Raw genomic sequence first — 12,661 nt, forward strand, 5'->3', positions numbered from 1 at the left:
GCTAAGGGATAGTCGGGTGGCAATTAACTTGCTCTTCTGTCACTGAGGGTTGTCTATCTAAACATTGACTGGCTTTTTCATGAGGCCTTTTTAGGGCTGAATTTCAAATCCTGTTGTTTTGCGCATTGAGGAGGAGGCTATGTCTCTGTCGGTATATTACTATTGTTTTTCGTTGTTGCTGTCGCAGTTTCTACCAATCTTTTTGTCGTTTGTCGCCATTTCTGCTGTCTTATGTCGCTTGTCGGAATTTTACCTTGAGAGGGCCTTTTTCATTCTTTATTTACCTTTACTGAAAAACAGTCAACCTGTTTGTCCTGACGACTTTATGGGTCCCAAAATACTCATTAATTGCGTTTTTAAACTTAAGATTAATTTGTATTGATCACATGGTTCTATTTTATTAAGTATTTATTAACATTTTTTATTAATTCGCTCAAGTGATCGGAGCCAAGGTGATAAACTTAACTCTCACCCTCACAAATAAAGAGTGCAATGAAGATGATCAGTCCTTCTGGCAGAAACTAAAAGAAGCGGTAACTGATAATACTTTTTTGAATTTATTTATTTAGTTCACTATTTGCTCAAGTGATACCAGTATGTGTACAGTCAAGTTGCTTGTAAGCGGTAGTGAGGGAGCAAATGTACTCCCGTGGGAATTTCACGCTGCAAGGAAGCCGCCCATCTAAATATATTAAGGGCACCCCAAAGAACGTAAAAAATTGTTGTGGCACCCGTCGAAACTTGCACAGGGATTTATAAACATGACGTAATTCGCCAACATAAAAACGAGGCTCTGAAACAGAAATGGCTCTAACTTTCTACTGTTTGGATGAAATTGCTCCAAAATTGCAAAGATTATGTGCCTCAATTGCTTGAACGATATAAAACTCTGCCGGATTCTCAACATGGTCACGTGATAAAGCTAGCATGGAAACGATGTTCCTAGAAATGGCTGTAACTGTCCACTACGGTATTTAAATGAAATTGCTCCAATACTGATGAGATAATGTTCCTCAATTATTTTAATGATATTCTGCAGTTCTTTTTTCTATGCATGAGAACGTGAAAAAAAAATAGCATGAGAACGAGGCTCTGACTATGCAACCAAGGTGGCCGTTTTCCTGTGGAAATTAACCTAACCCATGTGAGTGACATATTTCTAGATTATTCCAGACCATTTCGGTCGTTAACATGGTGACATGGTAAAGCAAGAAAAAAGACAGAAAGACCAAAACTGGCTCGGCTGGTCATATGCTTGCACTGTTAATAGTCTAAAGTACTTTAACTGGTAAGATTTTGTACATCTGGCATAATGTAATCAACGATCTGTCTGACTGTCACTGTCATCACTCTTCCTATTCCATATCTTCGTCTTCAGAACTAACATCATCAATTAGCTGGCTATCGCACAGATTGTCATAATCAGCACATCTGCACAGGTCAGTGCACTTGAGTCCGGCTTTCCGGCACTTGCACCTTCTTGATGAACATCGGCTCTTTACATAGCCACACTTTACGAGCTGGATGATAGCTTCTGGTGCAAGAGGCAGAGATATCATAATGTGTACCCATTTGTCATCTTCCAACGTCCAGCCCAAGGTGTCTGTTGATGGAAGCTGTGGTTCATGCACGGTGTCCAAATTCCACACAAATGCTTGATAGTTGGATCTTTTGAAAGCCTGCCGAAGAGCTTCTTGCGTCGGTGGTAATGTCTCAGACTGAGTCTGTTTCTTCCGGAACAGCCACCATGTTAGCCCTTTAACACTGTTGATGGTAGTGTTAAGCACGTACACTTGACAAACAAGTTTTTTGATGTCAGATAAGTTATCCACTGTTGGCTGGGCTCTCTTACCAAGGTTTGCTAGGGCAGTGATGGTCTCTCCATCTGCTTCCTTGAATACCTTCCACCAAGTGGCCTTTCCTTTACCAGCAAAGCTACCTGTGATGTCGGCGCCACTCAAAGCATGAAGGCCACAGTCTCAGACAAAAATAGTTGGGACACTTTAACCAAACGCTGTTTTTTCCCTTCTCGTGCTCCCCTCGTCCCTCTCAAAGTTGTTTATCGCGGTTTGGTCACCAAATCTTGTACACCAACATTGAGGGGACAAGGAGACCCCAAAGTGTCCCAACCATTTTGACTGAGACTGTGTTTTTGAGGAATTTTAGTTATGTGACTCCTCGTTGGCTCTAGTGGCGGGAAATCGCTAGGCAGGTATATGCACGTTTCGGAGCCATTTTTTCGGGAAAAACATTAAAGATTTCAAGGATAGAAAGAGAGAAGACAATTAATAGAGGAAAGAAGTCTTTGTTTCTTTAATTACAACATTCCACGGTATTAAAAAAGCTTTCTACGTATTAGGGTTAAAGAGTGAACAACGGATGAGTCAGGACTGGGCGCATTATTTCGCAAGCTGTGTATCTTGCCGCGAATATCTTGTACCGGTGGAGACACGATTGGACGGGTCACCATAACGGGTCACCATACTATCCAGGGCGTTTTCTAAGAGCTCTCTGGTATATATAATGGATTAAGAAAGAAAAGGATAAGGTACTTTCATACTTAATTGAAATAGCCAAGGTTTATATCGCCTTGATACATGTAAGACAAGTTATTAAAACTTTGATCATGGTGACACGATTGTTCGCTGAAAGAAACGTATAAATATCTTAATTGAATTAATGTACGGTGACCCGTGTACACGTCGAGTAGAACGCTTTTTTGGAGGTTTCAAGGATAGGTAGTGTCCTCGTTTTATATGATTCATGTTTTGTACCTCAAGTCCCACATTTATGGCACAGTAGTTTGTTTTAGAGTTATTCAGGAAGGTGTATATTTGGGGTAAAGAATGAGAACCGATGTCACCATTTGGCGCAAGGCCAAATTAACATATGTTGTAAACAACTTATAAAAAGTTGTCGATTTCACAGCAGTAGCCTGGAATATCATTACGAAACTTTTTGGCGTCGGACCAAACAGTTACACTATTGTTGGACACCCTTTTTACGCGCTTGTAGTCAATAGTATCTTTAGAAATTTAGAAAGCGGGATACTATTCTCGCTGATAGGTCTTGGGAATAATCCTGGCTTGTTGCATTTTCCTCTAAACTGAGGAAAAGTTTCCCCCTTTCCCTCGAAATCGCTTAATCGCTCTTTCAGCTGTCTTTCGCCTCTTGCCCTTAAGTTAGAAATGCGTCCCTTTGAGCCTTGTTCCTACACTCTTTCTTGGCAAAGAGGCCTTCTCTATTATTCTCCACAAATTTTTTTGAGAAATGTGGCACATTCGAGCGCCTCTCTGTATATTAAAACCCTAAATCTTACGTAGATAGTATGCACGTGCTATATTGTCACGCTATCAATCGGCCACAGGAAAGCTATTTGTGTACGGTTTAGTGCACACTCAGTTCCTTTTATTTTACAATACTCTACTCTGCCCAAGAAATTTCTGCGAACTGGTCATTCTTTGTGTTATGTTGTTATGCCCAAATAACTTAGTTCACTGCTATAGAAACGTTCGCGAAACACAATGGATACCCAACAAACCAAAAGCCCGTCGCTTGTGACCGACCTACAGATTAACCTCTGTATCTGTCAACACGCCTTCAAATTCCTCCCTGACACAGTCTCAGACAAAAATAGTTGGGACACTTTAACCAAACGCTGTTTTTTCCCTTCTCGTGCTCCCCTCGTCCCTCTCAAAGTTGTTTATCGCGGTTTGGTCACCAAATCTTGTACACCAACATTGAGGGGACAAGGAGACCCCAAAGTGTCCCAACCATTTTGACTGAGACTGCAGTTAATGCTGCAACTTTTGTGCTGCCGAGGGCTTGCATAATAGGTTTCGAAATGATAACTCGGTGCCACTGACCAGTACCAGTAACAAACTGCGTATCATCACAGAGCTGGCATGTCTTCGTAAAGAAAGGATAAAGACATTGTTGGGGATAAGCACAGATTTTTTCAACTCGAACGGTGAAAACTAAAATAAAAATACAAAATAGAGCCAAATAGAACTGAAAAACGAACCAAATACTCATAAAGTCTGTGCTCTCTCTGCCATAAAACAACGCAATAACTCTCACCGATCAACACGCTAGTCACATGGAAAAAGAGGTCACGTGACCAGCGCTCAGGTAGCTATAAAAAAAACGAAACAGTTGTCGGATAATTTTCATGTCCGATTTTTAAATTAGATTTGTCCCAAACATCCCGGCCGCCTTGGGGCGATCGCGTAGAACATCCCAGCGTTATAAAGCTCAGCATCTACATCGTATCTACTTCTTTCTGATTATTCTCAAACAAGCACAACTTCTGTATAGGACGAACATAGCCAGCGTCCTTGGTCTTGACCTTCACAGTCCGTACTAGACCATCTGGACCCGGGTACGTCTCCAACACTCTGGCGAGATTCCAATGCCCTCTAGGGGTGTTGTCGTTAACAAGCAGAACCAAGGCTTCGGGTTTGATATTAGGCAGCACTCTTCCCCATTTATCTCGTTGTTGGAGGGTTGGGATGTACTCCTTCAACCACCTTTCCCAAAACAAATTGGCCAAAAATTGAACCTGCCTCCACTTCTTTCTGTAAATGTCAGTCTTCTCAAAGACTCTTCCTCTGCATCAATAGGTGGGCCGGTGTTAGCGGCTCGCAATCGTTCGGATCGTCCGAGTTCGCTGTGAGGGAGCGTTCTTAGAATCTCGTCTGTCACAGTTTGCGCCCCCAAAATGACTTTAAGACTGACTTTGCACTTCGAACCATACGTTCCCACACACCAGACATACTTGACGCAGTCGGGGGTTGAAATATCCATTTACAGCCTCGTTGTATCAGCTCTCTCTCTATCTGCCCTTGGTTCCATTCCTGGAGACTCTTCTTCAATTCTCGTTCAGACCCAACGAAGTTAGAACAGTTGTCACATCGTAACTCTTTCACGTCTCCCCTTCGATTTATAAAACGCCTTAAACGCATAATGAACTCATCAGTATCCAAAGAATTAACCACTTCAAGATGTACGCCAGGGTGGTTAAATAGGTAAACAAGCAACACCACCGTTTCGCGGTTCCTCGGCCATATTTCACATAAATAGGACCAAAGAGGTCCATACCAGTGAACGAAAACGGTGGATCATAGGCTTCAAGTCGACACTAGGGTAAGGGTGCCATCTGCTGAGTCATAGGTTTGGCGTTAAGTTTCTTGCAGGTAATGCATCGATTAAGGACCGATCTAACCAATACACGCACTTGAGAGATCCAGCAATCTTTCCGCAACTTTGCAATATTATGTTCGTGTCCCAAGTGTCGCACCGTTCGACTTCAAATCTTTAATCTCCTGTGCATACGCCAATCGTTGGACAATCCTCACAATTGCTGGAGGGTACTGGGGAGACTGTTGGAGATTTAGGACGTGTTTCGCAACGCTCCGCTCATCGTAGATTTGTTTGGTCGTCTATGGAAGTTTCCAGTGTTTATATAACCCCAAAAAGAAAATCGAGAAATCTAGCCACATCTAGCAGCTCAGAAGAATTGGATTGGCAAACCGAAGAGCGAAAATGGGAATGGCACCCGAACCATCATAGCTCGTTTTCTGAGATTCTCGGACAGGGAACGTGTTTTTAAATGCGGCCACAAGCTTAAAGACACTGGTTACAAGATGTACGAAGATTTTCCAAAAGAACTACATGATTTGAGAAAAGCCCAAATGAACATTTTAAAGAAGGCTAGACAAGAGGGCAAGCGTGCAAATTCTAGCAAATCTGAGCCCGACAAACTGTATATCGATGGCAAATATGTTAAAATGTAAAACTTTTTGTAGTACGATGTTTGATTGCATAATTAATGCGTGTTAGTGTATTCTTATGGGGAGTCTTTTTTTTTCTTTTATCCAAATTAACAATTCATAGATGCGTTTTCCATTAGTATTTTTTTTATAATTACGGTGAAGGAGCCAAAGTTCGAAGACTACGGAGGGTGACGTCGACGGATATGGTTTCATAACGGTTTATTCTGGAATATGAGGTAAGGGATTCAATTTTCTTTCTCTCTATGATTCTGTGTGTGCTTTGTGTAAAATGCGGTAGACTTTTTCATTCGTCCAAAGATTATTCGTATTTAAAACAATACAATAGAAAAATTTACTAGGAAATGGGCGATAACCTCTGGCTCTGTGCTTCTATAAGTTAGGTTTAGTATTGTTATAATTGTCGTTGCATTATATTGTTACTTTTAAGATACTGTGTACTAGTAAGTAGGCACTGTGTAATTGTTATGCTATGGTTACTGCGTAAGTGTGTAAGTAAGTTTATTTCAGTAAGTAGGCACTGTGTAATTGTTATGCTTTGGTTACTTCGTAAGTGTGTAAGTAAGTTTATTTTAGTATTATTAGTGTAATAGTAAGTATGCACTGTGTAATTGTAGTTTTATAGGAAATAAACGATTACAAAAAAAAAAAAAAAAATCCTCACAATTGCTGCAGTTGCCCCGTCAAAATCGTCAACAGTGAGACGTCCAGTTTTGGCGTTCTGTTTGTCCTTGACAAATTGTACAAAACGCAGGAGACAGGCCATTTTGCGCCTGAGGCGGGACCAATCTGAACAGGTAGTTAATAACACTCGGGGGGCGGGGGGGGGCGGTTCTTCACAGTTTTCGACAGCCATAGGCCTCGTATCTCCCTTCTTCGTGTCAGACGGACTAAGGAACGTTGGACAGAGTGCACGAGAGCTTCCTTTTTTAACTCCAGACCTTCATGAGGTACGGATTGGCACTTGTCTGTGGGCCTACAAGTTTCCGGCTTCCACAAGAAGTCAGGTCCACAAAGGCACCTATGGTCAGCAGTTAGCGAGGACGGGCTCATTCCTCGTGACACATAGTCTGCTGGGTCTAAGGATCCTGAGACGTGATGCCAATCCTCTAAAAGTGTGTGCTCCTTTATTTCTTTCACTCTGTTAGCTACAAAGGTCTGAAGTCTTCGTTTCTCGTTTTTCAGATAGTTCAGCACTATTTCACTATCAGTCCAAAGATATGTCCTGGAAATGTTCAGCTCAAGTTCCTCTCGCCACATCTTAAACATCTGGGTTGTGAGTACAGCTGCTTGCAATTCCAGTCTTGGAATACTAACAAACTTCACAGGCGCATTCCTAGCATTATCAATGATGAAAGTGCAATGAGCTCGTCCATCGGGGTACTCGCTTCGCAGATATGATGATGCTCCACAACCAATCTCTGAGGCATCTGAAATCACATGAACCTGTAACTTGCATTGACGCGGGTCACCGTCCGACGGGAAATAGGACCGAGGGATGGACAACTCTGACAACAAGGGTAACTCAGTGTTCCATGCTCTGCTCTTAGACAGAAATTCTTCGCTCAGGGGCTCATCCAAGCCTATGTTAGCCTTCAACAGGTCTTGAACCAGGCATCGTGCAGACAAAGCCACTGGTGCTGCGAAACCCAGAGAATCAAACAATGAGCAAACAGTGGAAAGTATACCGCACTTTGTTCTAGGGCGAACTAGGCTTCTTATTTCGAACCCCAACGTATCATCTTCCACAGACCAACGTATTCCGAGTGCACGCTCTATAGGTAGGTCGTCCATGTCAAGGTTTAGATTTGGCTCAGATCGCTTATCATTTGGGACAGCACTTAGTAGTCTCTTGCAGTTCGACATAAACTTAGTCAAGTTAAATCCGCCTTGAGCGAGCAGTTCTACCATGCCATGGGCCAGGCGAATTGCAGACTGTTCATCATTCTCAGAGGGAAGAGCATCGTCAAAATAGAAATTCTTTTTCACAGCTGTAATAACACTAGAGCTGTACTCTTCGGCATTGTCGTCGGCCACACGGCGCAAAGTTGAGTTTGCAATACAGGAGGAGGAAGCCGCTCCGAAAATATGCACTTGCATCGACGTATGTATCAGGGGGATTATCATATCTGTTTGTCCCCCACAGGAACCTCAAGGAATCCTGTTCTTCCTCACGCACACTTATCTGATGAAACATCTTTTCGATATCAGCAGCGAACGCTATTTTTCCCTGGCGGAAACATAGGAGAACACCAACCAAGTTGTTGGCTACTTCTGGTCCAGTCAGCAAGTTCTTATTAAGCGAAGTTCCCTCGCATTCAGCTGCTGCATAGAAAACAATGCGTACATTGCCTGGTTTAGTAGGACTCGTTACAGGGTGATGCGGAAGATACCAATGTGTTTTAGATTCTCCTTCTGACAACTTGTGGGCGAACCCACTGCTGAGATAACTATCCATAACTTCGCGGTACTTAACGGCCATTTCTTCATTGCCAGGTTTCGTAAGACGGTGTCTCAGGCACTGTAGACGGTGCTTGGCCATGGCTACATCATTTCGAAACTCGCGTTCTTCCTCCTTCCACAGCATACCAACTTCATACGGACCGTCCACACAGCGGGTGGTGTTCTCAATCATCTTCACGGCTATTTTGTCTTCCACGGAGAGGGGTTTCTCATTTGATTTCACTGCTCCATATTCCTCCAGAATCCAAAATCATTCAATGAGAAAACGCGGTTCAAGGTCAATCGAGACAAAGTTTGCTGAAACCCCTTGACGACAATTGACACCATAAGGACCACAAACGCACCGAGACCAAGGGATAACGACAGCCATAGGGCCCTTTCTTCTTATCTTCAAGGACTCTAACTTCCTTCTGTAAATGTGCATAGGGAATATTGTTCAACAAGTGTAGAGACTCTCCTGATGTCAACCTCCCGAAACTTCACGTCACGTAAGTGCGGGTACTCAATGGTGTCAATATGCTCCGCAAGAGTACAGCGTGACTAGTTGAGGTTAGGTAGCCACCAAAGTCAAGGCAAAGGACACATTATCACTACTTGAGATCGTGTTAATTCCGATTTGCCAGGGTGTTCCTTGAATACAAAGGTGATCAACTAAATCTTGTTCAACGAGGGTGTCAGTGCAGCAACTGTCTGAGAAGGCATCAGTGGATACAGTGTTACCATTCTCAGCAGATATAACAACAGGTATAACGTTCAACAGCACTTTCGCTCGCACAGTCGCAACGGCAGCGGACGATATTGGTACCTTTGTTACAAACTTGTCAGACTTGTCTCCACTCGCGGTTGGAGTGACGTTTCCCCTTTCGCTGTTTGGGGATTTAGGCGTCGCCCAATGGCTTGTCCGACTTATCATTCGACTCTCTAATATTCCGTGAGATGAAGCGACAACCACCATGATTACTTTCAGAGTGCAGAAGAGGAATGTGTCGACCGGAACATACTGAACATGCTGGTGGGTCTGGACAGGAGCCAGAACCGTGTCCGGGCTTTTCAAGACCACAATTAAAACAAAATCCACAGGATGCTGCATACTGTCTTCACACTGTCACGTGTTCGCATTGTTTGATAATAGGGCATTCTTGGAGTTTGTGATACTTACTTGATTTGCAAATTCCGCAGTGTTCAGTGTTCTTAGAAGCAGGAGTTTTATTATCAACGCCAGTAGTATTGATTGTGGTGTTCTTTACTGGAAGCTTTGGAGGGAGTTTGGTATTCTTGTTTTGCCACTTAAATGTCTGCAACCCAAACACCGGGTCATTTCTGATATACGCTTGTTTGTGCACAAATTCAGCAACATCCTTTAATCTAGCGGATCTTCCGGACTTCATGAGCTCGTAGTTCACGGTTTGCCACTTCAAGATTAAGTCGTTAGGTAGACGGTTCACTATGCGCCTGAGGTTCGTAGCTACGCTCGCCTCGCGTTCAACTTCTCCCTTGAGGATCCTTGTTGCTGCATTTAAGTTCTCAGTGAAATTGAGAAGACCAATATTGTCGCCGTACGCCAACTTAGGGCCAGATGCGAGCTCTTCCACACATGCTTGTGTCACTCTCACTGCTTGGCCAAAACGTTCCTCCAACGTTTTCATAATCTCGTTAAACGTACAACCTCTATTACGCTTCACAACCTCTAACGCTTCTCCCGCCACGAATTTAGGCAGATACTCCACTTGCTGGGCATCAGTAAGCGGGCTGCTTTCGAGGTGCGTACGAACTTGTTCACGAAAAAAGGGGAACTCGGCTGGATTACTACTGAACTGTGTCGGCTTTATTCTGCTAAGCAATTGTGCTTTCCACATTGCGGCAACGTGATCACGAGGAGCCTGGTCCATGCTGGAGACGTTGTGCGACCTCCCGAAGTTAACACGTTCAGGGAACTGGGTCGAGTTAATCCCCGCAGAGGGAGTGGTGGTGTTTAATCCCTTCACAGGCGATTCGTTGTGGGTCAACACAGTGTCTGACGGTCTTGAAATTGCTGGATAATTTGGCTCCTTTGATTGAGGTGCTCCATTGGATATCTTATACATGGCACTCGGTTGACTGTTAAACCCATCTCTAGCAACATCTCAGACGTGGCTGGGGTAGAGTGTGGTTGCTTGTTAACATTAAACGTAGAAGTGTTCAAGGCACTAGATACAACAGGGGAGAGTTTACTTTCAGTCAAGTTGTCCATTTCAGTTTTCCATTCAAGCTCAGCCAATGTCGCTTCCTCTTCAAGGCGCCTAAGTTCCATCCTTCGCCTATATTCATGAACCACTCTTGCTGCTTCTGCATCTTCCTTTGCCCTAGTTCTAACCTGAGAGCAGGCTCTATTTTCGTTTCGCTTTGTAAATTACATTCCGGCGGGCATGGCGAAACGAAAAGAGAGCCTGATACAAACCTTCTACGAAACGTTTGCCTTCCACTCTTTTGATTGATTGACATTTGCCGAATCAGCCAACCAAAATTACTTCCGTTGCTTGTTTTTCTAGCATGCAAATTTTTCACGCATGGGAAAAATGCAGACTGGCTGACTTAAAAAATAGCTTTTATCTGTTAATTTTTTCAGCTAAAAATAAAACAGTCAATACAATCACATTTAACTTCTTGCGAGATTAAGGGGGGTCTCGAAGGTTATTTCCGTTAGCCTAGAAGGTAAAACTTTTTCGAAAAGACGGCGACACGATGTTCTACTAGTTTTATTATTTTTCGCTAGGCGCGCTCGAATTTAAAATACTGAAATTTCTATTTTTCCGTTACCTTAATATTTTCCTCGGCAATTTCCCCCGATTTTCAGCACATAAATCTTTAAAAACAAAAGCAAACAGCCAACGAGCGAGGACACCAGTTTTCCTGGTTTAGTTTTTACAAAAAGCGAAAGCAAACAACCATTCTGTTAACACTGAAAATTCCTTGAACGGTGGTGCGATATTTTTCGTCTAATAGCGAAAGAAACCTCAATCGCCAACTGTTAAGTGTGAGCCTCCGCTTGCGTACCCCGTTCAGAGAAGTCATTCCCGGCTAAACTTTCAAATGAAACCAGTTTTAAGATGGACAGTATTTTGATTTGCACCCGTTTGTTGGTAAATCAAAAGGCGCCTTGTTAGCAGTCAACAACTGGCGGAGGGATTCAACTCCGCGATACACTCACTTTCCGTAAATAAAGCAAATCCTGAGAAGATATGAACAACCATATGAATTTTGTGAATTTCCATGGCACATATTAAGGCATATTTTCCTACCATAAGACCATAAAACAGTAAAAAAGACAGCAAAATCGATCCTTTTCTTCGCCGACAACGGATCATTCACGAAAACAACCACGCGAGGAATAAGAGCTTTCAACTTCCGGCGTTTCTGACAGCTAATCAGATCTTGTGGCATTGTTCTAACAGCCAATCAGCGTTAAGGCCAAAATCTGGCCGTAACGAGCACAAACGTGAATGAGTTTGTATCAGGCCCAATTTCAGCGGTAGCCGTTAGAGAGAATGTATGAGAACCGCTCAAATTGGGCCTGATCTCAGGTTACCCTAGCTCTTGCTAAGTCTAGTTTCATTTTGGACACCAGTGCCCTCTTTAGTGATTTCGTCTGTGAGGAAACTGATAATGCTTCAGAATGTTTGGTAACATGAGTAGTAACGCTGTGCACTGACTTATTGTCATCTTGTTTCGGATCCCAGACTGGTAGTCCACGGTCCATTCCAAGTTCGCCATACCGGGGGTCTGGTCTTCTAAACAAACCCTCACACTCGTTGATCACACTCATTGATAATATCATCCACTTCACGTTTCAGAGTAGAATAACGTTCAACACCCGTTCAATTTAATTGGGACTCGTTCAATATAATTGGGACTAATTGGTGTTAGCTGTTATTGCCTGTTATCAGCTATTAGAGCCAATCAGGATCAAGATTATCTTTGGCTAAGAGCTAGTCTAATGTTATCAGATAACAAACTCATTAGATCCAATGGCAAGCTTGTTAGTGAATAACGGGATAACAGCTAATAACAGCTAATAATACTTCACCCATTATACCCAATCACAAGTTTGTTAGAGAATAACGGGATAATATGCTACATTCCACAAGTGTGAATTTGACCCGTGAGGTAAAAATCTATTTCATGACAAGTCAGTGCATCATTCTTGAGTACATACTGGAAGATTGCACGCATATAAGCACATTTGATCCATTAGCTGCCGTGAACTCATCTAAAACTCTTTTTGTTTATTTATCATGTTTTTGAAAAACGTCAAAATTTTACCGTTTTCAAATAACCGATAGGCTTTTTAAGCCAGCACCTACGGAACAGTTGAATGTTCAAGAATAGAACAAGAAAATCAGAAAATTACTTTATGATCTTTGAAGAAG

The 12,661-nt window shown here is 42.8% G+C and overlaps 2 protein-coding genes across 2 annotated transcripts; both read right to left on the reverse strand.

Moving 5' to 3' along the window:
* Positions 1 to 6,593: 6,593 nt before the first annotated feature.
* LOC140949620 (uncharacterized) lies at positions 6,594 to 7,703 on the reverse strand. The gene has a single exon (XM_073398776.1). It carries the CDS (start codon positions 7,701 to 7,703, stop codon positions 6,594 to 6,596), a length of 1,110 nt encoding a protein of 369 aa, XP_073254877.1.
* A 1,649-nt stretch (positions 7,704 to 9,352) lies between these two features.
* Positions 9,353 to 10,339, reverse strand: LOC140949621 (uncharacterized). The gene has a single exon (XM_073398777.1). It carries the CDS (start codon positions 10,337 to 10,339, stop codon positions 9,353 to 9,355), a length of 987 nt encoding a protein of 328 aa, XP_073254878.1.
* Positions 10,340 to 12,661: the final 2,322 nt, after the last annotated feature.

The sequence above is a fragment of the Porites lutea genome, chromosome 10 (genome assembly GCF_958299795.1).
Source record: "Porites lutea chromosome 10, jaPorLute2.1, whole genome shotgun sequence".
Classification (NCBI taxonomy): domain Eukaryota; kingdom Metazoa; phylum Cnidaria; class Anthozoa; order Scleractinia; family Poritidae; genus Porites; species Porites lutea.